This window comes from Salvia splendens, chromosome 5 (assembly GCF_004379255.2).
Source record: "Salvia splendens isolate huo1 chromosome 5, SspV2, whole genome shotgun sequence".
Classification (NCBI taxonomy): Eukaryota; Viridiplantae; Streptophyta; class Magnoliopsida; order Lamiales; family Lamiaceae; genus Salvia; species Salvia splendens.
Genome location: NC_056036.1, coordinates 19,487,072 through 19,508,385, shown reverse-complemented (window position 1 = coordinate 19,508,385; position 21,314 = coordinate 19,487,072). Strand labels below are relative to the sequence as shown.

Below are 21,314 nucleotides of genomic sequence, written 5' to 3'. Positions count from 1 at the left end.
CAACGAGCTGATCACGGCGTTGATTGAGCGTTGGAGACCGGAGACACACACTTTCCATCTACCGATCGGTGATGCGACGATCACCTTGGAAGATGTGCAAGCCATTTGGGGCTTGAGGGCGGATGGTCGCGTTTTCACAGGGCGTGACTATCATGACAACTTTCCAGACTGGACCAGCAAGTGCCGCGATCTGTTGGGATGGATACCAGATACTTCCACATAGACAAAGCAAGGCGGTTTGCTGATGACCGCACTGATCAACCAGACAAGGATGCCTCTGGGTGATGACCTACCTATGTACGTATACATCCAAAGGGCACGTATCCATGCCCTAATTTTATTAGGAGGTCTCATTCTACCGGACACCACGGGGTGTAAGGTGCCATTTATGTGGTTGAATGGGCTTGGGGATCCAGAAGAGGTGAAGAATATTAGTTGGGGAAGTGCGGCATTGGCCTACCTTTATCATTATCTGTGCGAGGCTTCCATGGATAAGAGAAAAGAGTTGGGCGGGCCTATGATGCTTCTGCAGCTATGGGCGTGGGAAAGAATGCCCACATTGAGGCCTGCGTTCATTGGACCAGTTGTGCACGAGCCATATACACCATGTGGCGCCAGGTATATATCTAAATATTTATTTATTAATTTATATTGGATTATTTGCTTACATACAAATATATGTACAGGTGGAAAGGAACAACGCAGATAGGAAATGCTCCTAGACACTCGGTTGAGCATTATCGTGACCAACTATCTCTGATTAGACCTGGCCAGGTGAGTATTATTTCGGTTTAGACTTCATTTAAGAACTTATTACGGAATTATTCAGTGGCATTTGCATTGCTGTTTTGTAGTTTATCTGGACGCCATACGCACATTGCGTACTGCCTGACTACTGCAATGATGTGACTGGATGCTCTCTGTGCGAGACCTACTTGGTATGTTGGGCCTATGTCGAGGCCCATGAGCCTGGACGAGTGCGACGACAGTTCAATCGGTATCAGGATATACCGCAGAATGTAGACAGGATGCTAAGGAACGCCGATCATTTAGGCAAAAATGATCGGCGTGGTAAGAAGGGCAACAACTGGGCAAACACGCATCAGTTCTACATTGGGGAGTGGGACATGAGGTACGAAAGGTTCCAAGCTGCCGAATACGCCGCACCGATGTCTTTGGATATTCCCATGAGCCCGGGTTATATGGCGTGGTATAACAGAATTACCGTGACGTACATGACTCGGCCTGGGGCACGGGCCACTGCTGGGATGAATGAGTCGGCTGCTTCGATGCGACTATTTGTAAGTTTGTTATATTAAACTATATGCTTTCATGTGATATAGATTGTTTCTTATTGATATTGGTATCATTTTTTGTCTAGGTTGAGGCTTTTCAGCGGGTTTTCCATTTAACTACGGAAGACGAAATGGACCCCCGAGTGCGCCAGATTCGAGAAATTGTTAGGACTACCCTCGAAGATACGAACAACGGTGATGTCATGGAGTACCCCGCTTCTCAAAATCAGGATGTGGTCATGCCGTACCAAGAAGAAGTAGTTCCACGGCGTCGTGGAGCGCGTGGTGTTCGGACTGGGGGACACGGCTACACAAAGCAGTTTAGGATGTCTCAGGTGCCTCCCGATTTTGTAGCACCAGAGGCGCAGTATCAAGAGCATGACCCACCCCAGTGGTATTCACACCCGACGCATGAGTCTCAGTGGGACCGTCCACTGCATTCTCCAAGCCAGCCTGAGCCCGATTGGAATCGTCGCCCATATTCACAAAGCCAAGACATGCCGCAATGGAGTGGGGCCCGAGCGTCGGTCGATTCATTCTTCCAGAATTATCAGGTCATGCCTCCTGTACAAGCTGAAGAAGAGGACGATGATGAAGAAGAAGATGACAACATTGTCGAGGCACATGAGGAAGAAGACGTTGTTCATAGCATCCATGGCCAACCTCGTCCAGCTGCGGAGGGTTCATCACGCAGCGGGGTTGGGAAGCTCGTGAGCAAAGTGTACAAGAGACTATCTTCGAGGAAGAACAAGGGGATTGAACCGGCTAAGTGCACTCCGTCGTCGTATAAGTAGCATGAAGAATGAGGGTAGAATTGCTCGAATTGATTGAACTGATTGCAACATTGTTGCATATGATATGATATTTGGATATCTATGTTAGTGTTTGGTGCTCAAATTCATGTTAATTTTTCTATGTTGGTGAATTAATCATGTTTCTATTCTATTGACAAGTCTTAATTGAATATTAATAGATTACTATTAATGAATAACTAAATAGTGTATTAATTATGTGTTATAAATATAATTAAAGTATGTAAATATGAAAATACTCCGAAAACGCCCGATCGGGCGAAATTAGAAGATGGAATCGCCCGAGCGGGCGAACTCTCTGTATTCTGACTGCCTGATGATGACGACAATTCTGGATCATCAAGGTCTCTTCGTACAACATGAACATCATCATGCTCTTCTACAGTCTCTTGAGTATTCAATCCAACATCAGCAGCATCTGCAACATCTGTTTGCTCATTCATACCGCAATCCATGCTCAATAGTTCAAACCTCGTAGATGATCCAACACCATGATCAACAATTGGTGGGATGAAGGCATTTCCAACATACGAATACTCAACAAATAATTCAATATGCCGAGTAGAATTTAGAGCCGCATTGAACATATAAAACACACTTTGATCACTGTCAACTGCAGTACATACATAACTCGTACCGGTACCCAAGAAACAATGCCTCCAAGATATTTCAATGAATTGTTGGTTGAATCTATTCTTATCTTAACACATATCATTGCAACTAATTCAGATAATGAGACACATGAATCCAATACGATGGAAGCTCTCGCACGAGGAGGATCATAACAAATACCCACTTGAGGAAGTTGATATATTCTACCACCCCAATATAAACTCACGTATACTTGCATGATTTCTGCAAAAATATATATACAAACCAACAACAATTAAAGACAATTTTTTTCATTAAACCCTAATATAGTAAATATACAATAGATTTATCAAAAACCCTAATAATATGCAAATAAACAACAAATACGGGAGCAATGTTGAAAGATTGAAGGAAACTTACCGAAATATGAAGGGAATCGCCAAGAAATCGCCAAGGAAATCGCACGCTTTGTCTTCCTCTCTTTCTCTCGCGTATTCTGCCTATTCTGCCGTGGGTACTGATTTAAGCAAGTTAGAGACGCATGAGCCTCATGCGTCTCTCCCTAAGACGCGTGATGCTCATGCGTCGTCTATTATATTTTAAAAAAACAATAGACGCATGAGGGAGATGCGTCTATACCGAAGACGCATGACCCTCATGCGTCGTTAAAAAAAATGAAAAAAAAATAGAGACGCATGACCCTCATGCGTCTCTATAAAAGACGCATAATCGTCATGCGTCTCATTAAAAAGAGACGCATGAGGGTCATGCGTCTCTCCCAAATCCGGAACAAAAAAAAACGCTAGAACAAACGAGGAATCTAAGTTCTATTTTAGAACAAAAATAGAAAAAAAGCCTAAAAAACACTAACGTAAACTATAATATTACCTGTTTTTCTTGTATATTTTGATCATATGATCATTTTTGTCTCTATATATCTTAACTACAGTCTACAAATATGGTATATATAGTTTTATTTTTGTTTATTTCATAGTTCGAGTAAAAATTTTGGTCCTTTTTAACACATGCGTATACCAGCGATAAAATATATTTTAATTTAAAATAAAACAATAAATGTAAATTGATTTGTTAAAAATTATTGAAAGCAACGCGATGATTCGAAAATATTTTATTTGTGATTTAAATTAAGATATAAAAAATATTAATAGTGAAGAACATATGTATTTAAACAGAAAGGATCAAACATGACCAAAGTGGGACCATCGGCGGATGCAGGTGGGGTCGCGCGGGGTCGGCCGACCCCACCGCCGTCCCCTGAGAACCGCCGGAAGACTCCTCCCAACAGCCCCCGACCCCACGGCATCCGGAACTCCGCCCCATGATTCATCCTCAGACCTCAAGCAGCTCAGCTTTTCCGATGAAGACGATCAGGCCGAGGGGCAGTTCGCCCTTTACAAGGGGTTTATTCCGACGATATCGAGGCAGGGGCCGTTTACGGTGGTACTGTTTGTGACGCTTGAGCAGGTGAGGAAGTTGCTCAAGGATTTCTGATGAAGATGTGCTGATGATGATGAAGAAGAAGGCTAGTTTAGTCTTTTTTAGAATATTAATTGATATGGTTGTTGTTTAGGTTATGGTAATTTGGTTTAATTTTGTGTTTTTATTTTAATGGGAAGAAATGGTATACTTGCGTGCTTTGATTTATGATGCGAAAATATGCGCCACTTTGAGAGGACAACATACATTTATTGCTCCAATGGAGTTCTTTTTCTTCTATATGAGGAGTATATGATTTAATTCCACGTAATTGCATTCTAATTTGTAAGATCATACAGTTTTCTTTTAGTAAAGTGAGGTCTTTGAACTAATATATATTAGTTCAAATGTGTTTATTATTATTAATATTATTATTGGTTATTGGTTATTATCATCTAAGCAAGTGATACCTCAGTACAAAATTTAGAGTTATATTTAAGTACAACCACTTTAAATAGGGAAAATTAATTATTAGCATTGTCCCTTTCAAAAATTGACTTTTAAATACTTTGATAAACGTGATTAAAAAAATGTACATGTATGCACATTTTTAAAGTAGTACCCCGTTTTTTAAAGAGTTAACTATGAAATCAAAATTCGAATTATTATAAATTTGAATATTGTATCAAGGTGCGGCATTTCAGTGGAAAATGGTTATTCCACTGAAAATGAGTATTAAATTTTAATATTGAAATCAAAATTCGAATTATTATAAACCAGTAGTTTATTGATTATCTTTTAATCATGTATTAGTTTTTACTTTTATTTTAAACTAGTAGTAACTAATAAATTTTTTATCTAATTTTAATAAATATAATAATTGCTTTTAATCATTGATTTTAATTACTTTTCATTAAGATTAATGGATACATTTCTTTTATAAAGATTTTGCGCTTTCGTCTGTTTTTCTAGTACTAATGTTGAACACGACTAAAAGATACACATTCATAACTATTTCCAATGAAATAACTTTAAGTTAGCATCAAAATATGAATACTCACAGAAGTCAATTATCGTGCTTAATATAAAATAGGGATATTTCATTTGTAATGTATTTTTACTACTATTTTATATATTTAAATATTATTATATTAATTTTCTCGTCCGACCCCACCATTTTTAATTCCTGGATCCGCCCATGAGTGGGACTATTTTTTAATAATGGTTTTTATATTGAGATACAATGTAGCATACGCTTTGATTTAATTGATGCTCATACATTATTTTCATTAGTTTGAAACTAGTGGTATTTTGTAGGTTACTACTACCTTTTAGCTAATTTTAGAATAAAAATACAATTAAGATTGATTTTTTAATTTGAAAAACAAATTTAATCTGTTGTTACCTTTGAACACAACTACACAGGTTACAATACTAAAAATCTAAACCTGCTCTAAGACATTCACCATGGGAAGGCCCTCCCAACAATCTTCCCAAAAATACCTCATGCCACATCATTAAGCCCTCCCAAAAATACCTTGTGCCCTCCCAACAGCCCTCCCATTCTAATTCATTTTAATTTGTTGATGTTTCGTCAAATATTTAAAACAACGATTACGAAATTAATTGGACATAAAAAGAAGGAAACGCAAACCTACTACATTAAAATTATAAAAAATTACACTAAGGACTCGTTCACTTTGTCGGTTTTGACCAGTTTTGGGCTCAAAACTGGTGAAATATGGGTGTTCAACTTTTAAGTTATGAAACTGTGAAGCCCAATATATAAAACACGGCCCGCACTATTCATCTAAACATTCTCCAGTTTTAAAACTTCCAAAGTACGTGATTTTCAATTCTATGCTTGAAAGTTAACCAGAATTGGTGGGGCCCACATGATAACTCACCCAAATCTCATATACCGAATGAACATATTTGATCCATTAATTGGTGGGCCATCCATATTCAATTCTGTCCTAGTTATAAATATGAGTTTTCCTAAATGACTAAGTGAACAAGTCCTAAATTTTTTTTCCCAAAAGCTTAAACACACCGTCCCGCGCGGTTCACTTGTCGGCGTCCTCCCCAGAAGCATCCCCAGCGTTAGCCCCACCATCGTCCTCATCGTCGTCCAGTGGCAACCCCATAGTGCGCTTCATCGACTAAATGACGATGAATAACTGTATCTTGACTCTAAACCCTTTCTTGACTCTGGGATCGGTTGTCGCGTACTACTACATGACGGCGTCTAACAGGTGCTTTTCATGCTGCATCCTGATGTTTAGAGACAGAGTCTCGGTGGCGGAATATTGGACTTCAGCGGACCCACTCGTCGATCCTCTCAACATCCCCATCGTCGTTTTCTGGCTAATCGGACGCTTGGGGAGGCACATCGTCGACATCTTCGGAGAGGTCGACAAAACCGCCGCTGCTGTAGTTGCCAGAGATACGGAGCCGCATCCGCTTCGGGAAGCCCTCAGCCCTCCCCTACTGGAATTTGGGGGAATCCTTCAGGACCAAAAATGAATCCCAATACTTAAACTGCGGAAAGCGCCCGGCCTCGCGGTACTGGCTCTACGACAACTCCTTGATGTCGTCCATTGCCTGGCCGTTGGTCATCGAGCGGACATTGTTCTCGTATATGCCGGCGAATCTGGATACGACCTTCCTTATCCAATCCCATGCCTTTCGGAGTTCGTCGGGACTGTGTTCCTTCGAGCCTTTGGGCTTGCAACGATTGTAGTTGTCCTGAATACGAGCCCATAACCCCTTATGTGTCTGCTTATTCCCCTCAAGGGGATCATCAACGATCGAGCTCCAAGCCTTCAGAATAGCAGCACACTCCGCCAAACTGTACACCGACCTCTTATCCTCTTCCTCCTCCCCCTCCTCCACAGGAGCGTCGGTCTACGACGATTGGCTGGCAACTTCCTTCCACTTCCGGCCGCCCGTCTTCCTCCCCCTTCCCCTGCCGAAGTCACGACACCTTTCCCACACATTTTTTTCGACGGCGCGTGCAGTGGCACCGTCCTGACCGCCGACCCGCACGGCGGTGGCACGGCCAGTGGGACGACTGCCACTGTGAGGGTGTCCACTATAAGGCGGACACGCCCAATAGCCCCGCCCCAGTTTTTGTCCATAGCCCCAATTTTATTGTCCATAGCCCCAAAATTCTATTTCCGCCACTATAGTGGACACCTCCAATAGCCCCAAAATTCCAAATACAAAATTCAACATTTTCATAGCCGCGTCCTCGCCCCGAACGCGGCTATCCTGCGTCCGCCGCCCCAATAGCCCCCAAAAGTTGTCCGCCCACCTTCCCCACTATAGCCGCCCGCCCACCGCCCGCCCACAGCCGCGTCCTAGTGGAAACTCTGAGTGCTCTAATAGAATCAACAAAGTCGCTATTTATTTAGGAAAAATCGCATTTAACTGAAAACTTGTATGTCACGTGCTGCGGTCGTGCCAAAGTCAGTGTCAAAATTGAATTGACAAGTTTTCAAGATTTTGTTGCCACACCCTTTTTCGTTCTCTCAATTCGATCCGTTGTGTGCTTCTAGGGTTTGGATATTTCTCATTAATTTCGCATTTTTCTGATTAAAATTGTTGGTTTTCGGCGATATGAAACTCACCGTCAAAACTCTCAAAGGCAGCCACTTCCAAATTAGCGTCCATGCCACCGATACCGTCAGTATCGTCTCCTTCTCTCTTTCTTCTCTCTATTTTAACTAACGTGAAAACCAATTGCATTTTAGCGTTGAATTCGAACTTGTTTTTTTAGGTTGAACACTAGCCCATTGATGATTGTTCTGTTGCTAAGCTTTTTTTTTCCTTCTAATTTTTGAAATTATATTGGGCAATGTGGGGTAGTTGATGCCCCTTTTTTTGTTAATGACTAAAGCAATTCAAGGAAAATTAATTAGTGGTCATAGATGATGTCAATTGATATGATAACATATCATAAAAGTTGAAATTTTGTTCAAGGAATTGGAATTTTGGGTATTTTCTAAGGGATTTTGTATAGTGAATATTTTTGGGTTGTCCCTTGTCTGTAGAAAGAAAAGTTATCATCTTGGTACATTTTGGGGAAGTGTGTGCAAGCCAAAATTCTGTAAAGTTGTCAACTTTTTGGGGAATATGTTTCCGGGATTTGGAATAACGAGGTTGTCAGTGAGAATTGTTGTGGATGTCTAATGTTTTTTGCTTACTTTGCTTTGATGGATCTGTTATTTCTATTTGATTACCGTAATACCGTGCTAAAACATTTCTAAGAATAGTTCAATGTTAGGAAGGGTGTTCTGTTAGCATCTGCGCTGTTATTGTCGACTGATCTAGATCTGGATACTTTTCTCGTCTAGATAATGGCTGTTAAGAAATGCATTGAAGATGTGCAAGGCAAAGATAATTATCCATGTGGTCAGCAGTTATTGATTTATAATGGGAAAGTTTTGAAAGATGAAAGTACCTTAGCTGATAACAAGGTCTCCGAAGATGGCTTTCTTGTTGTCATGCTAAGCAAGGTAACCACTTTGCCCTAGGTTTTATGCTATTTACGGATTGTAATGTACTGCACTAGTGTCGTGCTGGTTGTGCAGCCGACATGTGATTCTTGAAAAAAATGATGAAAGAGCCTTGTTAAACACCTCGTTTCTTTTTCTTTCTTTTTTTCTGCCATATATAGAGCAAAAGCTTGAGCTCAAGTGCATCAACATCTTCTCAGGTGCGAACCTTGGAATGCGCCTCTTTCTTCTCGCTTTATTTTCGTGTTCATTATATTTTGAGACAATTAACGCTTAATTATTTCTGTAGCCTGCTTCTACTGCTGCACCAGCTAGTAAAATAGCTGCAGCGACTAGTAATCCAGCTCCACCGGCTAGTATTCCTGCTCCTGCGGCTGAAGCTCGAGCATCTGTACCGTGAGTTTTAGTAAAACATCAGAATATGCTACATTGCTGATGGTTATATATAGATATATATATTCCTATTTACGATGTTACTATCATCATATAGGGCTCCTAAGAGTACCGGACCAGCTTCTGTTGCTCCATTAGCGAAGTATGGAACCTTTTCCTTTGTAATTAACTAATTGCACATGCTTGTGTAAGTTCTCGTGAGATTTGACAGTAATGTTTATATTATTGCTACAGCGACCAATCTGGATCATATGACGAAGCTGCTTCCAGTTTAGTTGCTTCCGATAATCTTGACCAGACTATTCAGCAACTGATTGATATGGGTGGTGGTAGTTGGGACAAAGAGACAGTGAGACGTGCTCTTCGAGCTGCATACAATAATGCAGAACGAGCCGTTGACTACTTGTATTCAGTATGGTTTCATTTATCTTCATGCCTTACTTTTATCCGTGGTGGTTATAATGGATACCTAATTTCTATTTTCCTTTATCAGGGAATCCCTGAGACCGCAGAAGTGGATGTACCATTGGCTCAACCTCTCGTTGATTCCATGGTTGGAACTGGTTCACCAGCTTTAGGAGGACCGAACTCATCCCCTTTGAATTTGTTTCCTCAGGTTCTTCATCATCCTGGCGTTGCTTCATATGTCTTGTTTTTCTTGCGTTTCTCACTTTTCTTTGGAATACAGGAGACTATTTCTGGTGCTGGATCCCTCGGTTTCCTCAGGAACAACCAACAGGTGAATGAAATTTTTCCCATCATTTTCTATTCCTCTTATACGAGCTATATAACTAAATTTTCTCTGATTGGTTCCAGTTTCAAGCCCTGCGTTCGCTGGTTCAAGCTAATCCGCAAATTCTGCAGGTTGCCTTCGTGTGGCTGAATATTCATCTGCGATAATGGTTTCTTTTTCCTGGAGCTAAATTTATTCCTTTTACAGCCCATGCTTCAGGAGCTTGGAAAGCAAAATCCTTCACTCCTGAGACTTATACAAGAAAACCATCAGGAGTTCCTCCAATTAATTAACGAACCTGTTGATGGTTCTGAAGGGTGAGTATTAAGATATTGCTTATATATCAGCACACGGCATTTTGTTCATGTAAGATTCATGTAAATTATATTACTATGAATTCTTATTACTATCACACCCCTTCTTTATTACTCCCTCCGTCCCACTTTAGCAGTCCTGGTTTTCCATTTTAGTCTGTCTTGCATTAGGAGTCCTGGTTTTCCATTTTAGTCTGTCCTGCATTAGGAGTCCCAGATAGAATCTTCCATAAATGGTAATAGGTCTCACATTCCACTAACTTCATTCCACTCACATTTTATTATAAAACTAATACATAAAAATGGGGCCCACATTCCACTATCTTTTTCCACCGACTTTCCTTTACATTTTTTAAAAGCCGTGCACAACTCAATTGGGACTGCCAAAGTGGAACAGAGGGAGTATTATTAAAACCTCTGCTTGACCTGTGAAATCTGGTACTACTGTGAGGAATTGCATTTACTGCTTCCACTTTACGTGAGTGTGTTTTCTTAGTCTTAAACATTTCCTCCTAAATTTTCCTTGACCTATGCTTTCTGTAAAATCTGGTAATGCTGTGAGGTAGTTGCATTGATCAGCTTCACTTTTTCCTCTGGCATTGTGAAAGGAGTTTTTTAATTGTTCCAAAACCATGCGTTGAGTTCAATTTTGTAGCAAGATTACTTTGCGTCTGAGTGTTCATGTCTTCTACTTGTTTGGACTAATTTTCCTGATATATATTCATGTGGACCTGAGTAGCTTTCAAATGTTATTAGGGATATCTTTGATCAGGCTGAGCAGGACATGCCCCACGCTGTCAGTGTCACACCTGCAGAACAGGAGGCAATTGAAAGAGTATGAAAATGAAACATATCAAATACCTTGGTTCTTGCATATACTTGTATTTGCCAATCATGTCAATAAACTAACATCGTTATTTTCTAGATGGAAGCAATGGGATTTGATAGAGCTCTTGTGATCGAGGCATTTTTAGCTTGCGATCGCAATGAAGAACTAGCACTGAACTACTTGCTGGAAAACGCTGGAGATTTTGAAGATTGAAGACGCTTACAGGTTTAGATTGACCACTTTTTTAAAGTTAAATACAAGGTTGAACAAAATTTTCCTTGCAATACCTGCAACATTTTGAAAGATAATACTCCATATATATAGTATGTTTGTTGTTGGTTGAGGGTGTGGATTGATGATTTGTTAATGATGTTCAACTAAAGCTTGATTGATTGTTTCTGCCTTAGTTGGCTGAGTATGTTACTATGTTTGAGAACGGAAAACCAAAAGAAATGACATCGCGTGTTGTTCAAAACATGCAGTGCTCCGATGGTAGCCGTATAAAGATCATTGGCGATGCACTCTTTTATTGTGATCAACAAATTCTACACAAATTTTATTATTGTCTAATTAGTTTATGCATTTTGAGAGTCGAATATGTTTGTAACAATGAAGGGCTGAAGACATCAATGTGTAGTAAATTAGTAGTAATCATTATTTTATGAAATTAGGATTGCTGATCATAGGAATGCTGTTTTATTTGAATTTGGCGCCAGAGAAACCTACCAGACTTTCTAATACTTGCATTCATTTTGGATTTTGTTAAATACTTGTTACTTATTTACAACAAAATAAAAATCTGAAGCAACACACCCAAACTGAATTGTATATCGAGTGCACACACACTCGGTCGTGCAATTTGAGCTAATCAGCTCCCTACTTACAGCCTTACATCCGACCCTGGATTGCTTTGGTTCATCAGAATTCTCTGACAGGGAAGAGGACTGGTGCGACGAGAGACCATATGAACAAGGCAGCAGTAACCCAACCCATTAAAATACGATCACAGACAGATGGCCAGCCTACATCAACCAACTTCCCGCTCTCTCCAGCAGATGTTGACCAAGTGGGAAAATGAATACGAGTACGAGACAGGCTTCGACTTCTCTTTCTGTGGCATATTTGATATTTTCCTAAAGAAGGAAGCATAACAATGCCGGACAGGTTCATTGAGTGATGGTGAAACTTTTCCTAAAAAAAAGAATCATATGTTTCATATGATTTAAACTGACTATTGCATCTGATCATATAATCTTCATACCTAAAAAGCCAACATTGTTATCTTGCTTTATGAAAAGACAAAATATGAGCTACGTCTAATGAAATGAGTAGATGTAGTGTGGCTACACCTAAATGAGAAGCAAGAGAAGGCAAAAGCGACCGATCCACAATCCTTAGTGCTGCTGCCCAAAGACCCGACCCTCGATGGCTTGGTCTAGGCATCGTTGCAGGGGACGTTGTTGGACATCGCCGGGTCACTCTTGGTGATCCAAGGGGATGAAGAGAGAAAAGTCTTCCATCAAATCATCAACAACCTAACCAGATCAATTGAGATTCAATTGATCTGGTTTATTCCTTTATTCTACTAGTTTTTTAATTTCTCTTTTTTTTTGCTTTGTAACCTTTTTTAAAATAAGTATATAAGTTTTGGTATTACCTTTAATTTATGTTATTTTGTTATTTTAATTTATTTTTTTACATAAAAATAAAAATAGTTGTGAAAATGGGGATAAACGAATTTTAAGGGAAGAATTTATGGCCCTATTGCACATGCTTGGGCTGGATGGTAATATGTTGATGTGGCAAGCAAAATGAGGATGTGTGAATTTATAGGATACTACTATGATATGCGGATGCTCTAAGACAAATCTAAAAAGAAAGTGTGGTATGACGAAAGAGTGGTAAATAAATGAATTTTACTGTGTTTTGTGATGAGTTGTGGACGACCTATTTTTGGAGACATGCCCAAGGTTCCAGAACCGAACATTGAGCGTATTTCATGGTTACGGTTCAAAAACCGCCAGATATGGTTTAGGTTCCGAACCGGCACTTTTTCAAGTTTCGCGTTCGGTTTGGTTTTAAACCGCTGGTTTACAGGTTTTTTGCGGTTCCGGTTCGATTTTACGGTTTTCCTACAGTTTTTTGTGGTTTCGGTGCAGTTTCAATTCTGAAATTTTGGAACCTGAACTAACCCACGGTTCTAAATGTAGTTTTGGTTCCATTTATATCTCATGGTTCCGATTCGAAACCGTAACCGCCGGTTACAATTTCCCAATTAACCGCCCAAACTATAAACCTTGGACATCTCTATTAATTTCCCTATCAAATTATGGATGAGATTCATTATTAAAAAAAAAGCATTAAACAGGAAAAAGAGAAATAGTAGTACTATGAGTTTGTAACTCGTTTTCGTTTCACCATCAATTCTTGTTGTTCTTTCTGTCACGTTTGCTCCTAACATTATCCTTAAATCATGCCGATAAACAAGCGAGGGAGAAATGCATTATAAATTCACAGAAAAAAATCGTTAAATGATATTAGATACTTCAATCATTTTTGGGTTTGAAGTATCTTTTTGTTAAAGCTTCTCTTTTCTCCTCGCGTCCGCAGGTATGTTCTTAATCCATATAGATCTGCCAATTTTTCGCTCTTTGTTTGCGCGATTTTTCTGATTTTGGTTTCAGAGAATTGTGCTAATCGTATTATTGATTAATTTCGTATTAATTTGGAGTTCATTTGGCTTTATTGTTTATGATATGATTTGATGATTAGGGCTTCGGATCGGGTTGATCTGAAAATTTGATTGGGAAAAAAAGGGAAGAATGTTGTGTAGGAGATTATTCAATTAAATGATCAAATTTGGAATCGTAATGAGGGTTTTATGTTGTTTAATAAATGTTGGACAAAATATGTTGGTATAATAGTATTAAAATGTTATTCCATAAATAGATATGAACACATTTTCATCGTATTAGACAAGATTGAATTTTTCTATGTAGCTTTTGACATTTAAGATAATTATATTGAATCAACAAAGCATGTTCAACGTTGACGCGGCCTTTAAATTTCTATTCATTTGCGTATAAAAAAAGAAGAATGCTTGGCAAATAGCAATGCCTCTTTGTTTGTGTTAAAGTTTGGCTCATACTCCATCCGTCCCTAAAAAATAGACAATATTTAAAACGTTACAAGCTTTAATGTATAATTGGTAAAGTAAGAGAGATAGAAAGAAAAAGTGACTGTAGTATTGTTCGTCCAGTATGGGACCTGACTCAATAGAGATAAAAAAGTTTCCTTAAATAAAATTGGTCCATTTTTAAGGAACATCTCAAAATGACAAATGTGGTCTATTTTTAAGGGACGCATGACGTATTATTGATTAGTGTTTGAAGCCCTTTTTGGTTTTTGAGATGATCTTGAGTGTTCATATTATTATATTTCACGGGATAAAATACGTGCAGGAATTGATTCTTGCGATTCTAAAACATGGCTCTCGACAGCATAATAACTTCTCCTCATCGAAGGTCGCAGCAGACACAGTCTGCATTCTCTCCTCGTTCTAGGAAGCAACACTGGCGAGACGCAGAATTGGGAAGCTGGCAAACCCTTGTTCAGAGACATCAATTCCTCCTGACTGCTCTTTCCCTCCTCGTAGCTCTCTGCACTATTTATCTTTACTTTGCCGTGACTCTTGGGTCAGCAGATGAATGCTCCGGCTTGGCGGGAGCTGAAAAGGTGTCGTGTCGTCTTCAGTTGTCTGCAGCCAAGGGAAAACTAAAATTCCTTTAGTAAAATGAGTTCATTCTTTGCCCTGTCTGTGTAGATTGTTTTAAACACCCTAGGCTTATTGTTGCTGTATATTCACAAAGCAATCTGCTTTGCAAAAGTTTCTATGTAACTTATACTCCGTACTTGTGAAATTTGTATTCCTTAATCTCTTTGTATCTTAACATTCATTCACAACGCATTCTGTTTGGCAAGCTCATGAACCTTTTTGGAGTGAACTTTTTAATTCAAAAATAGAAATAACTCAAATATTTTGGAATTTCTCAAAATAAAAAAATAACTGAATTAACATTGGGTTCGATCCTTAACTATTGCTTCGGTCATTTTTCTCTTGTAACTAAGAGCATCCACCATGGGGCGAAGGATAGCCCGCTCTATGCATCTTCCGTGGATGATGAACCATTTTTTGCATCCTCCGGCCTATCCTTCGCTCCATTGTGGGGGTCCAGAGGATAGGTCTCGATGATGCAATACATTTTCTTTTTTTTTGTTTTTAAAATTTCTTCTATATATCCCTACATTTTTACTTCACATCACACCTTTCACTCCACTCTCTTCCTCATCTCAGTTCCCACCCTTCCTATCGTTGTATTTTTTTTAATTAAGTAAATGTAGGATTTTCTTTTAATTTGTAGTGTTTTTATATTTATTTTGCTAATAATTGACATATTTGCAAACATAAAAAATAAATACAAAATAGTATTTATAACTATAGGGCGGGCTATAGGGCGTCCCATTGCACATGGATGAGGCGGAGGATAAAATGCTGATGTGGCGGAGTATAGAGCAGGTTATAGGGCGGATTATAGAGCGCCCCATCGTGGATGCTCTACCTCTAAAGAGTACTATTAAGATAATTCTTGCTTGTTTGTGTTGAATCCGTCGTCATATATATTATACCTTAAAATACACACATGTTTTTTAAAGTTTGGATTGATATGGAGGTGTTGTTGCTTTGTTGAAAGTGTGGAGCTGACAAGTTGGTAATGTTGTGTAGGTGCATAACCTGGATTGATGTGTAGGTATTTTTATGCCACCATGTATCACCATGTTGGATATATATAATATGTAAATCAATAAAGTAGGAGAACGTAAAATAGTTGAAGTGTCTTTAGTCCGGAAGGTGCGCGAAATGCTTAAAGATTTTGATTTTGTTGTGATTCCATATGTGCATAGAGAAGGAAATTCTGCTGCTGCTTTTTTGTCGCATTTTGCTTATAGTTTTCCAAGTGGAGTCCATGTTCTAGAGGCTTCACCGAGAGATTTGAGTAGTTGGTTGCTTCATGATAGAATATGTGTTTCTTATTTTCGTTAGTTTTCTTTCTTCCTCGGGTGTATCCCGCTTATGTAAAAAATAGAGAGAGAGAAATAAAAGTAAGATATTGATTAAGATATTTTACGTAAAAGAAATATGCATCTTAGTTGAAATCAAATCAAATCCAATCTGTATAAGAGGGTATTTTTATTGAGTTGAAGAGTTCGCAAAGGAATGTCGAGATTCAAGGAATTGTCAAAGTGGGATTAGTATAACACATGTACAACTCAAATTGAGTTTTCAAATTAATAATTTTCAAATCCCCGATGGAATAGTCAAAGTTAGTAGTATAACACATATACAACTCAAATTGAGCTATCAAATACTAATAATTTTCGAATCCCCGTGTCCTCACTAATCTAATTTAAAACTTTGAGCAATGTTAATGGAATTATGGAACGTGGAATTACTAATTCTGCTGACTTATCAATTATACATATTGATTATCAATGTTAACATGATGTTATTATTATGTCAATTATCAATGTCTACTTAGTTAATATATTTATGCTATATCTTTAAATTCACACATATGTTTAATGTTACATAAAGTGGATGTTTATATTTTAGACTTATTGTTTTTTTCATACATAATTTTATTTTCCTTCATAATTGTTACATACTCCAATAAAATTATGATAACATTTATTGTGATTTTATAGTGAATTAAATTATAATTTTTATTGTAGTAGTATTTGTTTATTCAAGTAGGGGAGGGGAAGTAGGCCAAATTCATCATTATTATTTACTAACAGTACTAAAGTAGCTAGAATCCTATCTAAAAATTGGAGATTCAATATTTACTGTTTAATCTATTTCTTTTTAGAACTATATTTTTTGAATTAACCATACAAATTATTCCGTTTACCTTAAATTAAAGTTGCAACATAAATTTTTGATCGCAACAAAAAAATATCAATTACTATAAAATTTTAATAAAAAATACTATTAATCTATGTGATAATAGTAAATATCAAATGTATTGCTGGAAAAAAACCATTCAGATTCAAATTGGAAAGAGTATATACTTTGATTAATGGCATTTACAGATTTACTTGATGAAAAAATAGCCTAAGTGAGTTGTTTTTATTTACCAATGTCGTGTCTCCCAACAAAAACAATTCTCTATACTCAGAGACCACTCCCCCACCTACCTCGACAATTGCATAAACCCCATTTCAACGAGCCAAAATCTTGAACCAAGATTCCATAAAAATTCAATCTTGCTAAATTGCGCGACTCACAAGCAAGCGCTGGAACTCGATTTCAAGAATGGACGACGAAGACGGACTCCCCCTCCAAGCCCAGAAAGAAAAAGTCGCCAAAATTGGAATGTTTGGCCAAATTCTCAGCCCTTTCAGCTGGCTGAAGAGGCTGAGCGATGAGCTGCACTGGAGCTTCGTTTTGGGGGTGGTGATCGTGTACGGAATCAATCAAGGGATTGGGTTAGCGCTGAGCCGAGTGGGGACGCAGTATTACATGAAAGATGAGCAGAAATTGCAGCCCTCTGAAGCTCAGGTCTACCACGCCATGATTATGATGCCTTGGATTGTCAAGCCTCTGTGGGGCCTTCTCACCGATATTGTTCCCATTGCGGGGCGAAGGCGCCGCCCTTATTTCGTATTTGCTGGTAGAGAGAGATGTTATTTTTATCTTAATTTGTCTTTAATTTATCTTCTTCAGTGAAATTGATGCATTGGCATGAAAGAATGGGTGCTCTTGCTTAGTTGTTTTCTTGATTTTATGATGTTGCTTGCTTGGTGGTTTCTTATTGAACTTGGAAATTTGAGCTTATTAGGGGACATTGTAGTGCAAAAAGAAGTTTTTAGTTAGTTGTTACATGTGTAGTGGAGATTGGGTGGGGTACATTTTGTGCTAGCACTATTGTACTCCCTTTGTCTCTATGTAGTAGGGGCGTTTCTTTTCGGTACGAGATTTAAGAAAAATGGTGTGAAGTGAGTTAAGAAGTAAATGGATAATAAAGTAGGAAAGGGAAAAGGCCGAGGGATGAAGAGAGAATACTGTAAGAAAGAGTAAAGTAAGAGAGAAGAAATGTCGTTGCTTTTGCCAAAAAAGTAAATGACTCAGGTACAGTGGGACAACCGAAAAATGAATACGACTCAGCTACAAAGGGACGGAGGGAGTATAATCGCATAATAAGCACCATTAGAAGTGTGAAAAAGGAGATAGCCCCTAGTTTTTTCTATTGAATAAGATATTTTCTTGAAATATTAGTAAGGTCTCTTCGTAGTGAATCTGTGTTATGCTCGAGGACAAAGAGGGATATTTCTCAAGTGGCTGCCTACATATCATGTTGTGGACAACTAGTTTGTTTCATAGTTTTTAGTCGAAGCATCGAGCATGTAACTTGTGATGAACCTCTTGGCTGATTAGGCTTAAGTATGCTAGTTCACTGCATGTAGTTGGTTAGTGAACACCTTTGAGCTAGACAACACGTTATGCCATGTGCAAGTGACCCAGTCTATCACTATTAAGGGCTTCTGGCAGAGTAATAATTGGAGGATATACTCTTTATTAAAATCCAAATGGATTTTTGTGCCTTAACAATCAAGATACCGACAGTTCACAGGTTTTTCTGTCATCAATCTTGTTGAAGATATTGTATAAGTGAAAGCCTTTTTCATGAGCACCTAAAATGAGATATTCAAAAGGAGGAGCCTGAGACTTTAGATCCTAAACCCCAAGATACATTTAGTCTTCCCGACATTTCTCAATGCACCCCATTTGTCCTAATACATGTTTCCCCATTTTTGAGATCAATTCCAGTGTACTGAGATATCTGGAGATGTATATACTATATAGAAGCACCCAACTCAAAATTCTGAATAGCTGCCTGGCTTTCCTGGGAAGAGCATTCTATTTGTGAGATTTAATGTGTTGTAGGCACACTTTGTAATGGACTAATGGCAATAATTAGGGTTATAACTGAGCTTCTCATGATTACAGGTGCAGTAAGCGTCGTTTCCATGATTATTTTATCCCTCAAAAAGGACATGTACCTTGGATTGGCTTTGCTGCTCCTAATATGTGGGAGTGCTGGTGCTGCAATTGGAGATGTTACTATCGATGCCTGTGTTACTGAAAACAGTATTGCCCATCCTTCTCTTGCCGGAGAGATGCAGAGCTTGTGCGGGTTGTGCTCGTCAATGGGGCAGTTAATTGGATTCATAAGTAGTGGCTTTTTAGTTCATCTAATTGGATCCAAGGTTTCTTATTACAATAGCACTATAACCATGTTGTGATTTTGAAAACTAGCTCCGAGCTATTGCTCATTTGCCTAACTCTTTATGTTGACTTGGTTATATGTTGAATATTTACAACGATTCTTGCCTCGCAGGGTGCGTTAGGAGTCCTCAGCATACCAGCTACACTCGTGATTGTGGTGGGAATCATTATACAGGAGCCGGTGATCAGAAATGTTTCTTATAAGCGAGTAAGAAAATGTTAGCCAGTGGTCATTTAGGTTTATTGCTTGCGAGGAGCTGACCTAGAAAATGCGTTTTTTTTTTCTGAATAGGTTAGTCAAAAGTTTCAGGATGCTGGTCGAGCCATGTGGATAGCTCTCAGATCACCTGTTGTTTGGAGGCCTTGTTTATACATGTACCTGTCACTAGCTGTCAGCCTCCACATACACGAAGGAATGTTTTATTGGTATACCGATGCGCCAAATGGTCCTTCTTTCTCACAGGTACTTTACTTCTTCAACCTTTTAATCTGGAGTAACGAGATCTGCAAAATTCTCAAATTGAACACTTACTACTCATCCCCAAAGTACTCAAAAGCACTATCGTTTATGTGATTGGACTATAATACAGGAGGCGGTTGGATCAATATCAGCTGTTGGTGCGGTTGGCTCTCTTTTAGGTGTTCTGCTCTATCAAAATGCTTTTAGGATGCAACCTTTCCGCCGAGTGCTTCTGCTGGCACAGTTGCTGTATGGTGCATCAGGAATGATCGACTTGATGCTGGTTTTGCGTATAAACTTGATAGTTGGGGTTCCGGATTATGTAGTCGTTGTATTTGATGCAGCCGTCACTCACATGATTGGCCGTCTTAAATGGATGCCTCTTCTTGTGCTGAGTTCGAAGCTCTGTCCCTCTGGGATAGAAGGCACGTTCTTTGCCTTGCTCATGTCAATCGATCATGTAGGCTCATTTACGGCATCTTGGTGTGGAGGCCTCTTGCTTCACACTCTAAACGTAACCAGGACGACGTTTGATAATCTCTGGTTGGCCATATTGATAAGGAGCCTTTGTCGACTACTCCCCATAGGGATTCTTTTCTTGATCCCCAGTACGGACCCCAACGTGGCTATTCTTCCAGCTGACATGTTGATGTCAAAGAGAGGTGAGGGCTTATCCGAACCGGCTAACACGGAAATGGAATCTCTCATCAGCAGGACTGGTCATAGCTCACAACACTCATGTAAGTATTGAAGCTAAGACTTTGTGTTACTTAGATGTCTCGTATTTCTCGAAAAAGTGATTCGATTGATGGGATTTGGTATGAGATCGATGATATCGATGAGATTGATACTCAAATATTTCTTCTTAGAACGTAGTGATTTGACCCCATAAGCGGGACCAAGCATGTTGCCGCCAGAAGCCCATATTTCTTCTAGAGAATCTCCTAATTGTTAACCAGAAAGAATTTGCTAGAGATGTAGGATACATATCCAGAAGTTTTCGTAACTCAATCATAGATGATTTGACCTTTTCGATCTCCATTCTCCCTTGTTTATCACTTGTATGTCTTCATACTGTTTGTATTGCAGAAGAAATACGACAACCACGGCTAGCGAAGAGGATCGATACAGCAGCTGGAGAACGGTGGCTTCACCTCCTTAAACCTTCACCGTCTGTCAATTTCGTCGGATAACGCCAGACGCCTCTAACATCGAGACATGCTTTACAGGCATAGGAAATTCAGAGATTCCTCTTGAAAAATATAACATCATTTGTGGTGAATATGCAGAAACAATTCGCTCTTGTCATTTTGTTTGTCTGTAACTGATGTTAATGTACTTCTATGATTAATTTATAACTATCTTTGTCCATTTCTGTGGTCTAAATGAAAGATCAAAGTCTGAGAATATCCCAACTGCATATGTTTTGCCTTAGTTTCTTTGATGGAGTACTATTTACCAGCGGGATTCTTTTCAAAATCGATTAAAATAAAATGACATACATTTATTCAAAAGCTAAACATTTAATATTCACTCTTAACGGGTAATTTTTCTATTTTGGTAAAATATTTTATAACAAGTTA

General features: G+C 38.8%; 3 protein-coding genes and 1 long non-coding RNA gene across 4 annotated transcripts; all 4 read left to right on the top strand.

Moving 5' to 3' along the window:
* The first annotated feature begins 235 nt into the window (after positions 1-235).
* On the top strand, positions 236-846 carry LOC121803415 (serine/threonine-protein phosphatase 7 long form homolog). The gene is made up of 2 exons (XM_042203080.1): positions 236-618; positions 687-846. The coding sequence occupies exons 1-2, from the start codon at positions 245-247 to the stop codon at positions 793-795; spliced, it is 483 nt and encodes a 160-aa protein (XP_042059014.1). The 5' UTR covers positions 236-244; the 3' UTR covers positions 796-846.
* A 6,780-nt stretch (positions 847-7,626) lies between these two features.
* On the top strand, positions 7,627-11,691 carry LOC121802646 (ubiquitin receptor RAD23b-like). Its single transcript, XM_042202325.1, has 13 exons — positions 7,627-7,822; positions 8,494-8,655; positions 8,817-8,855; positions 8,945-9,051; positions 9,146-9,190; positions 9,283-9,460; positions 9,542-9,664; positions 9,737-9,787; positions 9,865-9,912; positions 9,989-10,098; positions 10,852-10,930; positions 11,021-11,149; positions 11,407-11,691. Exons 1-12 carry the CDS (start codon positions 7,757-7,759, stop codon positions 11,135-11,137), a joined length of 1,125 nt encoding a protein of 374 aa, XP_042058259.1. The 5' UTR covers positions 7,627-7,756; the 3' UTR covers positions 11,138-11,149; positions 11,407-11,691.
* Positions 11,692-13,304: 1,613 nt separating this feature from the next.
* LOC121802990 lies at positions 13,305-14,858 on the top strand. The gene is made up of 2 exons (XR_006050884.1): positions 13,305-13,534; positions 14,386-14,858. It is a non-coding gene; the product is annotated as an uncharacterized LOC121802990 (long non-coding RNA).
* A 2,280-nt stretch (positions 14,859-17,138) lies between these two features.
* LOC121802688 (probable folate-biopterin transporter 3) lies at positions 17,139-21,102 on the top strand. The gene is made up of 6 exons (XM_042202363.1): positions 17,139-17,655; positions 18,993-19,252; positions 19,384-19,479; positions 19,564-19,734; positions 19,862-20,471; positions 20,821-21,102. Coding segments are annotated over exons 1-6 (1,497 nt in total). The 5' UTR covers positions 17,139-17,297; the 3' UTR covers positions 20,823-21,102.
* The last annotated feature ends 212 nt before the right edge of the window (positions 21,103-21,314 follow it).